At 53.7% G+C, this 13931-nt stretch overlaps 1 protein-coding gene and 1 pseudogene across 2 annotated transcripts; both read right to left on the bottom strand.

The window, feature by feature from the left end:
• Nucleotides 1-125: 125 nt before the first annotated feature.
• On the bottom strand, nt 126-6188 carry LOC147650407 (protocadherin alpha-8 pseudogene; annotated as a pseudogene). Its single transcript, XR_015276582.1, has one exon. The product of XR_015276582.1 is annotated as a protocadherin alpha-8 pseudogene (transcript).
• Nucleotides 6189-7011: 823 nt separating this feature from the next.
• On the bottom strand, nt 7012-13710 carry LOC147650406 (protocadherin alpha-6-like). The gene has a single exon (XM_086851225.1). The coding sequence runs from the start codon at nt 13344-13346 to the stop codon at nt 10662-10664; it is 2685 nt and encodes an 894-aa protein (XP_086707351.1). The 5' UTR covers nt 13347-13710; the 3' UTR covers nt 7012-10661.
• Between the last annotated feature and the right edge of the window lie 221 nt (nt 13711-13931).

The raw sequence follows: 13931 nt of genomic DNA, 5'->3' as shown, positions 1-13931 counted from the left end.
AAAAATTCGGTGGGTGCTGGTCCTTTATAGAACCTTCTGTTTTTTCTTGCTTGTTTGCTTACTTGGTTTGGACTTGCATGGATTCCTTCCTTTCTTTTTAATCATTATCTCCTTATGCTATTTACTTTCTTTCTTTTCCATCTTTTCCATCTTTTCCATCTTTTCCATCTTTTCCATCTTTTCCATCTTTTCTTTCTTTTCTTTCTTTTCTTTCTTTCTTTCCATTTCCTTGTTCTCCTTCCCTATGCCTTCTCTTTCCTGCTCTTTCTTCTTCACCTCCTTTTCCATTTCCATTCTGGTCGCTCTATTCTTATTTTCTACTTGTCCCACTTGTAATGAAAGGATATAAATGCCTTTTGAAAGGGCTCTCATTCCTTTTCTTTGCATAGATTCCTCTATTTTTATTTTTTGTTTGTTTCTTTGTTCTTTTTCCCCATCGCTGTTCTACCTTCTGGGACAGAATCCCAAACCCCAGCTGCCACGATATCTATTTTAAAAGTGCACCAAATACTACAAAAAAGCCAAGTGAGTTTCTCGTTTGGTAATTCAAAGCCATCACAGCCCAGCACACCAATCATCCAGGAATGCTGCAAAAACTGTAGGCAACCACAGCACACGAGCACTTCTCATGTACCTCGCTTATTCTTCCAGTATAATCAAGGCTTATTCTTCATGACTCATGTTCCACCAGCAGCCCCAACTTAAAGCCACAAGTGTAACACCACTGCATTGTCACTGAGAAAATCTGCTGTATGCCAAACACATCTAACCCAAGGAAGACATTAAGGTGATTTCTCCATCTCTCCTTGCTTCCATGTGCTCACCCTGTGTCAGGCAGCAACAGAAAAGGAATGGGAGCAGGCAGTGGTTCTCCAAGCCTAGAGGCATTTCAACGCAGGCAATATTCAGTCGATCCAATGTGAAGATACCACAGCTGAACAGGAATTAATGTGCATTTGTCTCTCACACACAGCTTCTTTGGGTATAAGCAACTTACCTGTAACATCACTGGTGTTGTCTTCCAAAAAAAGAGAAACATTTTCAAAACAGGAGGACTGGTTTTTAAGGGACATTATCTCCTAATTATGTAATTTTGCAGCATACTGGACAGAAAAGAAATACGAACGTATTTCCAATACCAAGAGCTTTGAAAAACAGGGACAATGAGTAGTAATGTAGCTTTTTACACTTCTATCACCAGGGAAGCAGGAGAGACACCTGAAAGTTAGTGATACTTTCTCAACAGCAGCCTCAGCTCGAGAGAATGGAAAAACTTTCCCCAAGACCAATGGATTACTGTCTGAACATCTGCCACCTGACAGCTGCCAATATCTCACCATCTGCATCTCATCCACTGTTACACATTGCCAATGTGAGAGAAGAAAAAAGGATGTGTGTTCTCTCTCAGACAAGAGAAAGAACAAAGGGAAGTGTCCCACTGTACCTGAAATGCCAGGTTTGACAACATCTTGAATACAGAGACCGCTTCTTCCCCTCCCTAGTAACACCAAGATCACAGAAATTACTCGGGCAACATTCTGAGAAGACTGGACAATTGCACAAATTTCAAAAAGCTTTGGTTTGTCAAAGGACATTCCACAACAAAGACGAGCACTGAAAGATGTCTTGCAGGTACCTTTACAAGCAGGAACATCACGTAAAACAACAGAGCTCAAGGGTGTGCAGAACTGCTGGAGGTCCTGGGAAGATCCCAGAAGAGCAGCCCTGTGCGTTGGGCTTTTTCTCAATGTTTCCATTGTTAACCTCTATCCTGTGTCACGGGAAACGAGACCTCTACACCTAAGTAAACGCTCTCTGTTTCATCCACGACAGAGACCACATTCTACTCAGCATCTCCATTCCCCTCAGGCAACACACTACCCCACTCAAACTCCCCCTCCCCATCGTACAGGTCCAGGCCCTACTTGATGCCATTCAAAGATTCACTGCCAAAATATCAAACATTTTTCAACTCCAGCAATATCTGGAGTCCCATCTGTAAATCACACTCTGCATAGGATCTGGGCCTTAGCACCTCTTCCCCTTCCCTCAGGATTACCACAAAGAACATGTGAAACTCGTCAAAACTACACAGCCTTCAGCAGGCTCTTCCCACCTGCATGAACTTTACCACCAGCACTTGGCTTCTTTTCAGCAATCTCACGTGGAAATAGCACAGAACTGCATATTAGACTTCTTAGACATTCTGTGATCACAGCATGATTGGGGTCAGCATAGGTGGATTTTGTTCTTCAAGAGAATCACAGCAAATAACATAGCACAAGTGCTCAAACAGAGTCAACACAGAATTCTTGAGCTGCAGAAGTCTTGAGATGGGATGCTTTGCAGGAGGGTTTGCCTGTACCTGCACATCAGTACAAGCCAAAAGGACGCACCATCTATCAGGTTCAAGTGCACCAAAAGGAGAAGTGCACAAAAATGACACTCACTGCCTCATTACATACACTGAGAAAAGAACCAAAACGCGGATAAGCATAACACCATAATGGATTATATTGACCGTGTGGATGAAATTGGTTTGGGTTTTGTTGGTAGAGATCATCCTCGGGATTGTTTGTTTGCTTTCTTTTTATAAAAGTTTATTTCCATGGCTTTTGAAGTGATGCTGCTTTTGATATGAATTTCGATAAAACATAGAAACACTACACGGTATTACATACTAGTTCTCTGGCCAGGAAAGTGCATTCACAACCCGGGGAACAGGAGACAAAGGAAAAGAAAATTCCACTTTCTAACACTTACCCTTGAAGGAAATTCCTCACTAAGAAGATAGTAATTCTAACCAGAGTAACAAGGTCTTTGGGAATAGATCATAAAAAACGGTCACCACATTTTCCCATTTCATAATGTCCCTGCTGTTAGAACCAAATTTGACAGTTTATCCTTCCATTAACTGACAAAATAAGGCCCCAGTTTTCACCTTGCATAACACTGTTAGAGAGCAGAAACAAAGAGGAGGAAGTCAATTTTCGTAAGGAGGAAACCTAAGCACAGGAGTGGCAAAAATTGCCTGGGAACTGTGAGCACCACAGCCTGCATGCATTTACACTCATGAAATGAGCGCCAGTGAAAATGCAAGCCACCGGAAAACTCATGTTCAGCAAAGCTGGCACCTCTGGACACCTCTTATCGCAAGGAACAATAATTTCATTTTATGGGAGAACTCACACACAGAACAGAACCACACACCTAAGGACAATACCCACTATGGAGTATGCTAATGCATTTACTTCAGCTACACCACCCTCATCACCTCAATATATGAGCAAGAGCCAGGTGGCTCCTGCGGCAGAAGCAGAGGTAGAATTCACATCTTTAAGCACTGGACAACCATCGATCTCCTCCCGGCCGCGGGACTGGAGCAGGGCTCCAAACAACAGCAGCAAAGGAGGCAGGAGAGACTGGGCACAGAGGGGAAAAGGCGAAGGTGAAGGGAGAAAGCAGAGCAACAGCGTGCCACTGACCGTGTCGAGGAGAGCGGAGGGCTCCGGCTGCGTGTCCTTGGCCGCGGGGCCCGGCGGCGGCGGCGGAGGGAAGTTGGGGCTGAAAACCATGAGGTCGCTCTTGCCCGCGCCGTCCGCCACGCACAGGCTGCGGCTGTGGCGCTGCGAGTACGACCAGCTGCCCACTTCGCTGGTGCACACGAGCGTCGTGGGCCCGGGCCCCGACAGCACGGCCGCCCGCGGCGCCCAGCGCGACGCCCCGTACAGCACCACGGCCAGCAGGAACAGGCTCGACACGGCGCAGATCGCCACCACCAGCCACACGTTCGTCGCCGCGCTCGCCGCCCCGGGGCCCAGCTCCGCGCCCGCACCCGCCGCCCGCGACAACGACGACAAAGACGACGACAAAGACGACGACAAAGACGACGAGGATCCCGCGGCCAGCGCCGCCTCGGCCGCCTCCACCAGCGACACGCTGAGCGTGGCCGTGGCCGAGCGCGCCGGCTCGCCGTGGTCGCGCACGACGATCAGCAGCCTCTGGCGAGGGCCGTCCGCCTCGTCCAGCGCCCGCGCCGTGCTCACCTCGCCGCTGTAGAGCCCCACGCGGAACGGGCCCTTGCCCCGCGGCTCCCACAGCTCGTAGCGCAGCCACGCGTTGTAGCCCGAGTCGGCGTCCACGGCGCGGATCTTCGCCACCACCTGCCCCGCCGGCGCCCCCCACGCCGCCCACGCCCACAGCGTGCCCGGCACCGACACCGCCCCCGCCGCCGCCGCCCCCAGCTCCGCCGCCTCGCCCGCCGCGCCGCCCGCCTCCGGTACCGGGCCCGCGGGCGGCAGCAGCGCCGGAGCGTTGTCGTTCTCATCCAGCACGAACAGCTGCACCGTGGCGTTGCCGCACAGCGGCGGCTCGCCCGCGTCCACCGCGCGCACCTCGAACTGCAGCACCTGCAGCTCCTCGTAGTCCAAGGGCTGCAGCGCCCACACGCGCCCGCTCTCCGCGTCCACCGACACGTAGCTCGACGCCGGCCGCCACCCGCCGCCCGCCGCCCCCGACGGCGACACCGCCGCCGCGCCGCCCTCCCACACCGAGTAGCTCACGCGCCCGTTGCCCGCCTCGTCCGGGTCCCGCGCCCACAGCCGCGCCAGCTCCGCGCCCGCCGCGTTGTTCTCCCGCGCCAGCACCGTGTACACGGCCTGCGCGAACGCCGGCGCGTTGTCGTTCACGTCCGACACCGGCACCCGCAGCCCGCGGCTGGCGCGCAGCGACGGCGCCCCGCCGTCCTCCGCACGCACCTCCACCTCGTACTCCGACACCCGCTCCCGGTCCAGCGCCTCGCGCAGCACCAGCGAGTACGAGCCCGCGAACGTCGCCTCCAGACCGAACGGCGACGCCGGCCACACCCAGCACCGCACGCGACCGTTCGCCCCCGAGTCCCGGTCCGACACGCTCAGCAGGGCCACCACCGTCCCCAGCGACGCGTCCTCCGGCACCGGCACCGACAGCGACGTCACCCGCACCTCCGGCGCGTTGTCGTTCACGTCCAGCACCTCCAGCTCCACGCTGCAGTGACCCGACAGCGGAGGTGTTCCTTGGTCTCTCGCTTCAATACGAAAATCAAATATACTGACTTCTTCAAAGTCCAGGGCTGCTGTGAGGTGAATCTCTCCAGTCTTTGGATTGACAGAGATCACATCTCTTCCACTCGGGGGAATGAAGCTGGTCGCAACAAAAGTCATTTCGCTATTACTTCCCAAATCCGGGTCCGTGGCATTCACCCTCGCCACAAGTGTCCCAACCGCAGCGCTTTCCAGTACCTGCACTTTATACACGGACTGGTTGAACTGGGGTGCGTTGTCATTCGCGTCCAGCACCGAAACAACCAATTCCATTGTCCCTGTCAGAGACGGCCGGCCCCCGTCACTCGCTGTCAGCACCAACCGGTGAACGGGAATTGTCTCCCGGTCCAGAGGTTTCGTTAAAACAAGTTCGGGTACAAGATTCCGCTCATTCGATTTTTTTATATCCAGAGAAAAGTACTCGCTGGGACTGAGTGTATAGGTGAGCTGAGCGTTCGCTCCGATATCCGCATCCGATGCGCCCTCCAGAGGGAAACGAGAGCCCGGCATTGTAGATAACTCTGCGATGCTGAGGTTTTTTCGTGCGGCGGGGAAGACGGGGGCATTGTCGTTGATGTCGGTGACCTCCAGCTCCACATGGAACACGCGCAGCGGCCGCTCCACCAGCACCTCCAGGCGCAGCGCGCACGGCGCGCTCTTGCCGCACAGCTCCTCCCGGTCCAGCCGCGAGCTCAGCACCAGCGCGCCGCTCGCCCCGCTCACCTCCACGCTCGCCCGCCGGCCCTGCGCCACCAGCCGCAGCCGCCGCGCCTCCGCCTCGCCCGCCTCCAGGCCCAGGTCCTGCGCCAGACGGCCCAGCACCGTGCCGGCCTTCGCTTCCTCCGGCACCGAGTAGCGCACCTGCCCGCCCGCCGCCGCCCAGGCCGCCTGCAGCACCAGCACCCGCACCAACGCGCACCGCCGCTCGCCCATCCCTGCCGCCGCCGCCGCCGCCGCCGCCGCTCTGCCTGCCGGCCCCGGCACGGGCCCCGCACGGCTCCCCGCCGCCGCCCGGACGCAGCGGCTCTGCTGCCCGGCCCGCGCCGCCCCCCCGCGCTCACAGCCGGGCTCTCCGCCGCACCGGGGCGGAGCCGCCCACACGCCGTTCCTGAGCCTGCAGCGACACCGTGCGCTGCTCCGCCGCCTCACACGCTCCCACACTGCGCCTGTGCCTCCGCTCCGTCATCGCAATTTCCTCTGCAGCCTGTTCCTCTGTGCTCCACTATCTTTCTTATCTCCTTTTCTTTATCGCTTGCTGTTTTATTGCATAGGTTCATTTCTTTCCCTCATCTTCTTCTTCCTTTTATCCTTCCTTCCACTATTTCTCTTGTTTTCGTCGGTTTGCCTTTCTCGTCTCTTTTCTATCCTTCCCATTATAATGTCATTATTTTCTGTTGTTGCGTGCCTTGATCATTGTCCTTTTGATTTACTGCCCTGTCCTATTCTTTAATCCATTTTCATTTCCTTTCCAATCTTCGCTCGTCTTCACCCCTCATGACAGGGGTAATTTGCCTATTTGCCAGTGGCGTCCAGCGCCGCGGTGGAGAACATCAAAAGTGGAGCTATCAGCGCTAATTATGGTCTATCACAGCTAATTATGGTATATCAGCGGGGGGACGAGGTGCTCCAACGGGGGAAAAGGCTGTTGGAGACCAGCTCTGCTCGGCGTCTGAACATAAGGTCAGTGCCCGCTGATCAGGTCCTTTATCTTCCTTCTTTTTTCTTCCATTCTCTTCTTTGTTACTTCCTTGCCCTCTTCTTTTCTTACTTTTTTCTTGTATAGTCGCCTTTCTTGATATATCCTGTTCTCCTTCGTTTTCTTCTGCTATTCTTTCTGTTCTTTTTTCTCTCATTCCCTTCTATTTCCTGGTTCTCTTACCCTGTCTTCTTCATGCTCTTAACTGTCATATGTTTTAATTCCTCAATCTCATTTTCTTTTCATATCTCTTATGTCTTTCTATTTCCTTTACTAATATTCATTCTTTCAAATCTTTATATATGACTCTCAATGAATATGTCCTTTGGAAAAACTTCTCATTCATCTTCCTCGCAACAATTTCTTCCATTGCTTCTTTTATTCCACTTCTTCTTTGTCCTTTTTCTTCTCCCTTTTTTACTTTTTTTTTTTTTTCTTTGCTTTTTTGTCTCTCCTCACTGTGTGGTCTTTCTGTCCCCTTGCCTCTTCCTGCCATCCTTGCATCTTCTAATTTTTTTTCCCCTTAAGGAAATGTTTTTTTAAAATAGCTACACCGCACGCCATGAAGCACAGACATGCCCTTTAGCAAAAGAGCACTCCCCTTCCACCTCTCATTCTTCATGACAGGGAATAGCCTTCTTTCTTTTCTCCACTACCATGCACCGCAGCTTCCTCTCCCTTCAGGATCAAAGCCACCTTTGGAGCCTTCAGTCATCTCAAGGACCCAAGAAATAAATGGACAAAGCAATCATGTAGTAAAGAACAGGTTTGTTACATCAGAGAAGAGTCCACCCATTCAGACATCTATTACAAAAAGGGCTCCAGCGTCTAAGTGACCCAAGAGAGTCTCTCCTTCACAAAATCAAACCCATCAGAGGCCAGCGTGATAATCCTCCAACAGTGCTGCAAAAAAAATCATGATGACACCACATTCCTCATTTACCTCGATGAAGAGCAATTCTGCCTGACTCATTTTTCACCTGCAGAGGTATTAAAAAATTCACCACGGCATTGTTACTGAAAGCATCCTCTGCATGCTCCACACATTTACTTCTAGAAAAGCATTAAGATCACTCCTCTATCTGTCTTTGCTGTCCCTTCTCACCCTGTGTCAGGAAGCAACAAAATCGAATGAGAGCATATAATGGTGCTCCAAACTTACAGGAATTTCAGTTCAGGCAATATTCAGTTGATCCAACATGAAGATACCACAACTGCACAGGATCCAGAGTACACCTGTCTGTCACACACAGCCTTTTCTGGTAGGAGTAACTCACCTGTAGCATCACTGGTTGTTTCTTCAGGAAAAAAAAAAAAAAAAACAAAACAAACAACCCCCAAGACAATAAATATTTGTTTTAAGGGACAGTGTCCCTTAATGCCAGCTAGAAGACCAAGACCAGAGAGATGCAATGTCCCAAGAAAGGCTGGCAGAATTATACTAATTTCAAAAAGTTTTCTGTTTGACCAAGAAAATTCCACATCAAAGACAAATGATTAAAGTCATGGATGGCAAGCCACTTCTTAAGCTGTAATATCATAGGGAACAACAGAAAGCAAGAATACAGAGAACTGTTGGAAGTCCTCAGAGGATCCCAGAGAGCAGCACTAGGTGGTGGGAATTTTCTCAAGGCTATCTGTTGGCATCCTCTATGACAAGGCATGGGAAATGAGATCTCCACAGCTAATCAGACATTCTCCAGTTGCTCCACAAAAGTGCAGTCCATGTTCTACTCAGCATCTCCATTTTCCAGGGGTAACACTCCTCCCCACTCAAATTCACCCTCCCCATCAGACAGGCCCAGGCCTTCCTTAGTGCCACACACAGGATCACTGCCAAAATATCAAACATTGCTCACGCTCAGCAACATGCCCTGTCTGTAAACCTCACTCTGCATGTCATCCAGACCTTCATACTTCCTCATTTTCCTTCATGATCACTACAAAAGATATTCAGAATGTCTAAAAGTTCTTCCCAGCTACATGATCATCGCCATGAATGCTCTGCTCCTGTTCAGTAAACTCGGGTGGAAATGCCAGAGAGCTGCATGTTAAGTTCATCAAAACTGTGATTAGAGCCATGACAGCTCTGATACCAGTCCACACAGATTTATTTCTTCATGAAAAAACAGCAAGTGCCAAAGCACAAGAGGACTCAGAGTGAGTGTCAACCGTGTGGGACAATTTGTACCACAGGAACTCAGCTAATCATGCAGGTTTTAGGATATTCTTGCAGAGATCAGAACAATCCACGTGTGACATCAGGACACACCATCTCTATTGAGTCCACTTCTGCAGTGCACAAGTAAAGCAAGTTGAGCACATAAAAATTACAGCCACGTGTTATAAAATAAATCCTTGTAAATCCCACATGAGGAGGAGCAAGGAACCATCACGGCAAAATCTACAGCTGTGGAGAACTACTATGGAAGCCCACTCCTACACAAAGACAGCAGGTTTAAGTGTTCCCCACCCGCAGTACCTTGAAACCTTGGACCTGAAAAAGTTGTTTCATCAGACAACATTCAACACTCTCCATCTCACCAGCTCTTACCAACACACAGCCTACATCAGGCAGGCAGGAGCAGAAGAGATGGTCTCTGGTGAAGAGATTGCATAACTGCAAAGGACCCTGTGGACATCTCAGTATCACACACAGTCTCATTATCACAAATGCCTCCAAGACCCTTAGGACCTAGGAAAGCATTCTCAGCAAGAACATTCTTTTACCATCCTGTACCCTTTCCTGTACAAATCTTTCACTCCCCCATTCTAAGACCTGACCTAAAGACAAATACATAACCTTGTGGTATTTTCTTAGGACACGATCCATAAAATCCCCAAGGATTTTCAGTTTGCTCACACAAGTCTTTCTGCTGCTCATGGTCACCCTTCCCATCAGAAAAGGGCCAAGCCCTACTCTACACAACAGATCACAGTTTCCTTTCCTGACACAAAATTAACCATGACTATTGCTTATCCTTCCCAGCAATGACACACCATAAAAATCCACAGATGGAACCATCAGCATGGTGTATGGCAGATGCTCTGCTGCTGACACCTTATGTTTTGCAATGCTTTTTTATGGGAATACTATTTTCAAAGGTGATATTGGAACCTCTAAACAGAAACGGCATTGATTTTGTGCTCCAAGAGGAGAACCAAAACTGTGGCAAGGACACTACTCTAATACATGAGACTGCCTGTGTAGGAGAAAGTTATTTGAGAATTAGTGGGGAAAGGTAATTCTTTGATTTTGGGGGCCATCTGTTCATTACAGAAGTGAAGATTTCCACTTTTAAAACCCTTTTAAGACTTGATCATTGATGTGACAATTAATGCAAATTTTGAGAGAACATCAGAACAGGACAGCATACTTCACACTATGTCTTTGGTCAGAAATGCAAATCCTTGGGAACGTGGGCAGCAGGAAAACAAATAAATACATTTCCCTTTTGAAACATATACCTTGGGTAACACTGTTCTCCCTGAATATTTTATACTATTAACCAGAACAACATGATACTTGCAAAAAATCATAAGAAGATCATAGGAAATATTTGTCACAAGTACATTATTTTCTAAGAAAGAATCATAATAGAACGGTAAGAGAAAACATTTATACTTGAATATCCACATTTCATCTTGTATCACACCTTCACATGACCATAATTAAAGAAGAGGAGGGCAGTTTTCTATAAAAAGACAAATGAATACCAGCACGGTCAACAGTCAGCAAAGGCAATGAGGTGGGACATAGTGCCTGCAAACCTGTCATCACCACACCCCAGCTGTTTTGAACTCCTCCACCCAACTCGGGTGGAAATGCTCCACAGCAGCAACAAAATCTCTTTGTCTGCAAATATCACACCTCCAGGCTCCACTTATCTCACAGGACAGTAATTTAATTCAGGAGCAAAACAACGCACATTTAGAGCACCAAACCTCACCTGCCTACAGTAACTGCTCGAGGGTGCAGTCATATCTTTATTATAGAACCCTTCATAAAGAGCTAGGGGCTCTGGCAAGGAGTGAATGAAGGAAGGACCACTGACCGTGTCGAGGAGAGCGGAGGGCTCCGGCTGCGTGTCCTTGGCCGCGGGGCCAGGCGGCGGCGGCGGAGGGAAGTTGGGGCTGAAAACCATGAGGTCGCTCTTGCCCGCGCCGTCCGCCACGCACAGGCTGCGGCTGTGGCGCTGCGAGTACGACCAGCTGCCCACTTCGCTGGCGCACACGAGCGTCGTGGGCCCGGGCCCCGACAGCACGGCCGCCCGCGGCGCCCAGCGCGACGCCCCGTACAGCACCACGGCCAGCAGGAACAGGCTCGACACGGCGCAGATCGCCACCACCAGCCACACGTTCGTCGCCGCGCTCGCCGCCCCGGGGCCCAGCTCCGCGCCCGCACCCGCCGCCCGCGACAACGACGACAAAGACGACGACAAAGACGACGAGGATCCCGCGGCCAGCGCCGCCTCGGCCGCCTCCACCAGCGACACGCTGAGCGTGGCCGTGGCCGAGCGCGCCGGCTCGCCGTGGTCGCGCACGACGATCAGCAGCCTCTGGCGAGGGCCGTCCGCCTCGTCCAGCGCCCGCGCCGTGCTCACCTCGCCGCTGTAGAGCCCCACGCGGAACGGGCCCTTGCCCCGCGGCTCCCACAGCTCGTAGCGCAGCCACGCGTTGTAGCCCGAGTCGGCGTCCACGGCGCGGATCTTCGCCACCACCTGCCCCGCCGGCGCCCCCCACGCCGCCCACGCCCACAGCGTGCCCGACACCGACACCGCCCCCGCCGCCGCCGCCCCCAGCTCCGCCGCCTCGCCCGCCGCGCCGCCCGCCTCCGGTACCGGGCCCGCGGGCGGCAGCAGCGCCGGAGCGTTGTCGTTCTCGTCCAGCACGAACAGCTGCACCGTGGCGTTGCCGCACAGCGGCGGCTCGCCCGCGTCCACCGCGCGCACCTCGAACTGCAGCACCTGCAGCTCCTCGTAGTCCAAGGGCTGCAGCGCCCACACGCGCCCGCTCTCCGCGTCCACCGACACGTAGCTCGACGCCGGCCGCCACCCGCCGCCCGCCGCCCCCGACGGCGACACCGCCGCCGCGCCGCCCTCCCACACCGAGTAGCTCACGCGCCCGTTGCCCGCCTCGTCCGGGTCCCGCGCCCACAGCCGCGCCAGCTCCGCGCCCGCCGCGTTGTTCTCCCGCGCCAGCACCGTGTACACGGCCTGCGCGAACGCCGGCGCGTTGTCGTTCACGTCCGACACCGGCACCCGCAGCCCGCGGCTGGCGCGCAGCGACGGCGCCCCGCCGTCCTCCGCACGCACCTCCACCTCGTACTCCGACACCCGCTCCCGGTCCAGCGCCTCGCGCAGCACCAGCGAGTACGAGCCCGCGAACGTCGCCTCCAGACCGAACGGCGACGCCGGCCACACCCAGCACCGCACGCGACCGTTCGCCCCCGAGTCCCGGTCCGACACGCTCAGCAGGGCCACCACCGTCCCCAGCGACGCGTCCTCCGGCACCGGCACCGACAGCGACGTCACCCACACCTCCGGCGCGTTGTCGTTCACGTCCAGCACCTCCAGCACCACCTTGCAGTGACCCGACAGAGGGGGCGTCCCTTTATCTGTCACCTTAATATTTAGGTTGTATAAATTAACAACCTCATAGTCCAGGGCGCCCATCAGTCTGATCTCCCCAGTGTCAGCATTTATGCTGAATAAATCTGAGGCAGATGGAGGAACAATAGTATCGATTTCATATTTCACGTCTCTGTTACTTCCTTCATCGAGGTCCGTGGCATTCATCCGCGCCACTAGAGTTCCTTCTATGGCGTCCTCGGACAAACGCACATTATACACCGACTGGTTGAAATGAGGTGCGTTGTCATTCGCATCCAGCACCGTGATCACGAGTTCCATGGTGCCTGTCAGAGACGGCCGGCCCCCGTCACTCGCTGTCAGCACCAACCGGTGAACGGGAATCGTCTCACGGTCCAGAGGTTTCGTGAGTACCAAAAAAAGGGACTTACTGCGAGAGTCACTATTCTCTTCCTCTATTCTGAAATGCTCGCTGGGACTGAGTGTATAGGTGAGCTGAGAATTCGCTCCGATATCCGCATCCGACGCGCCCTCCAGCGGGAAACGAGACCCCGGCACAGACAGTTCTGCGATGCTGAGGTTTTTTCTGGCGGCGGGGAAGACGGGGGCATTGTCGTTGATGTCGGTGACCTCCAGCTCCACATGGAACACGCGCAGCGGCCGCTCCACCAGCACCTCCAGGCGCAGCGCGCACGGCGCGCTCTTGCCGCACAGCTCCTCCCGGTCCAGCCGCGAGCTCAGCACCAGCGCGCCGCTCGCCCCGCTCACCTCCACGCTCGCCCGCCGGCCCTGCGCCACCAGCCGCAGCCGCCGCGCCTCCGCCTCGCCCGCCTCCAGGCCCAGGTCCTGCGCCAGACGGCCCAGCACCGTGCCGGCCTTCGCTTCCTCCGGCACCGAGTAGCGCACCTGCCCGCCCGCCGCCGCCCAGGCCGCCTGCAGCACCAGCACCCGCACCAACGCGCACCGCCGCTCGCCCATCCCTGCCGCCGCCGCCGCCGCCGCCGCCGCTCTGCCTGCCGGCCCCGGCACGGGCCCCGCACGGCTCCCCGCCGCCGCCCGGACGCAGCGGCTCTGCTGCCCGGCCCGCGCCGCCCCCCCGCGCTCACAGCCGGGCTCTCCGCCGCACCGGGGCGGAGCCGCCCACACGCCGTTCCTGAGCCTGCAGCGACACCGTGCGCTGCTCCGCCGCCTCACACGCTCCCACACAGCGCCTGTGCTGCCGACCACGGAAGGGTATGTGTTCTGCCTTGTCTTCTTGTCGGGATTCTCTTTTTTTTTCTTTATATCTTCCTTTGTGTTTGGATGTAACCCTTTTCTTCTTTCTCTTTACTCTTTCTTCGATGCCTTTTTTATTTTTCTTGCTTCTTGCATTTCCTTTTTTTTTTTTTTTGATCATGTTTCCTTTCTCTTTCCTTTTTCTCTTTTTAATCTCTTCTCTTTCTTCCTTGTCTTCTTTTTCGTCCTTGTTATTCCACTCTCCATTCTCTCCACTCCTTTCCTATCTCCTTCTACTCTCCTGTATTCTTCAGCCGCACTGGAAAGTTGTCAGTTTTCTCTGATGCC

This window comes from Cyanistes caeruleus, chromosome 15 (genome assembly GCF_971803275.1).
Source record: "Cyanistes caeruleus chromosome 15, bCyaCae1.hap1.1, whole genome shotgun sequence".
Lineage (NCBI taxonomy): Eukaryota > Metazoa > Chordata > Aves > Passeriformes > Paridae > Cyanistes > Cyanistes caeruleus.
This window is presented reverse-complemented; position numbering and strand designations above follow the sequence as displayed.

Coding starts and splice junctions, on each gene's coding strand:
- LOC147650406 (XM_086851225.1), bottom strand. CDS start 13,346: ATGGGCGAGCGGCGGTGCGCGTTGGTGCGGGTGCTGGTGCTGCAGGCG.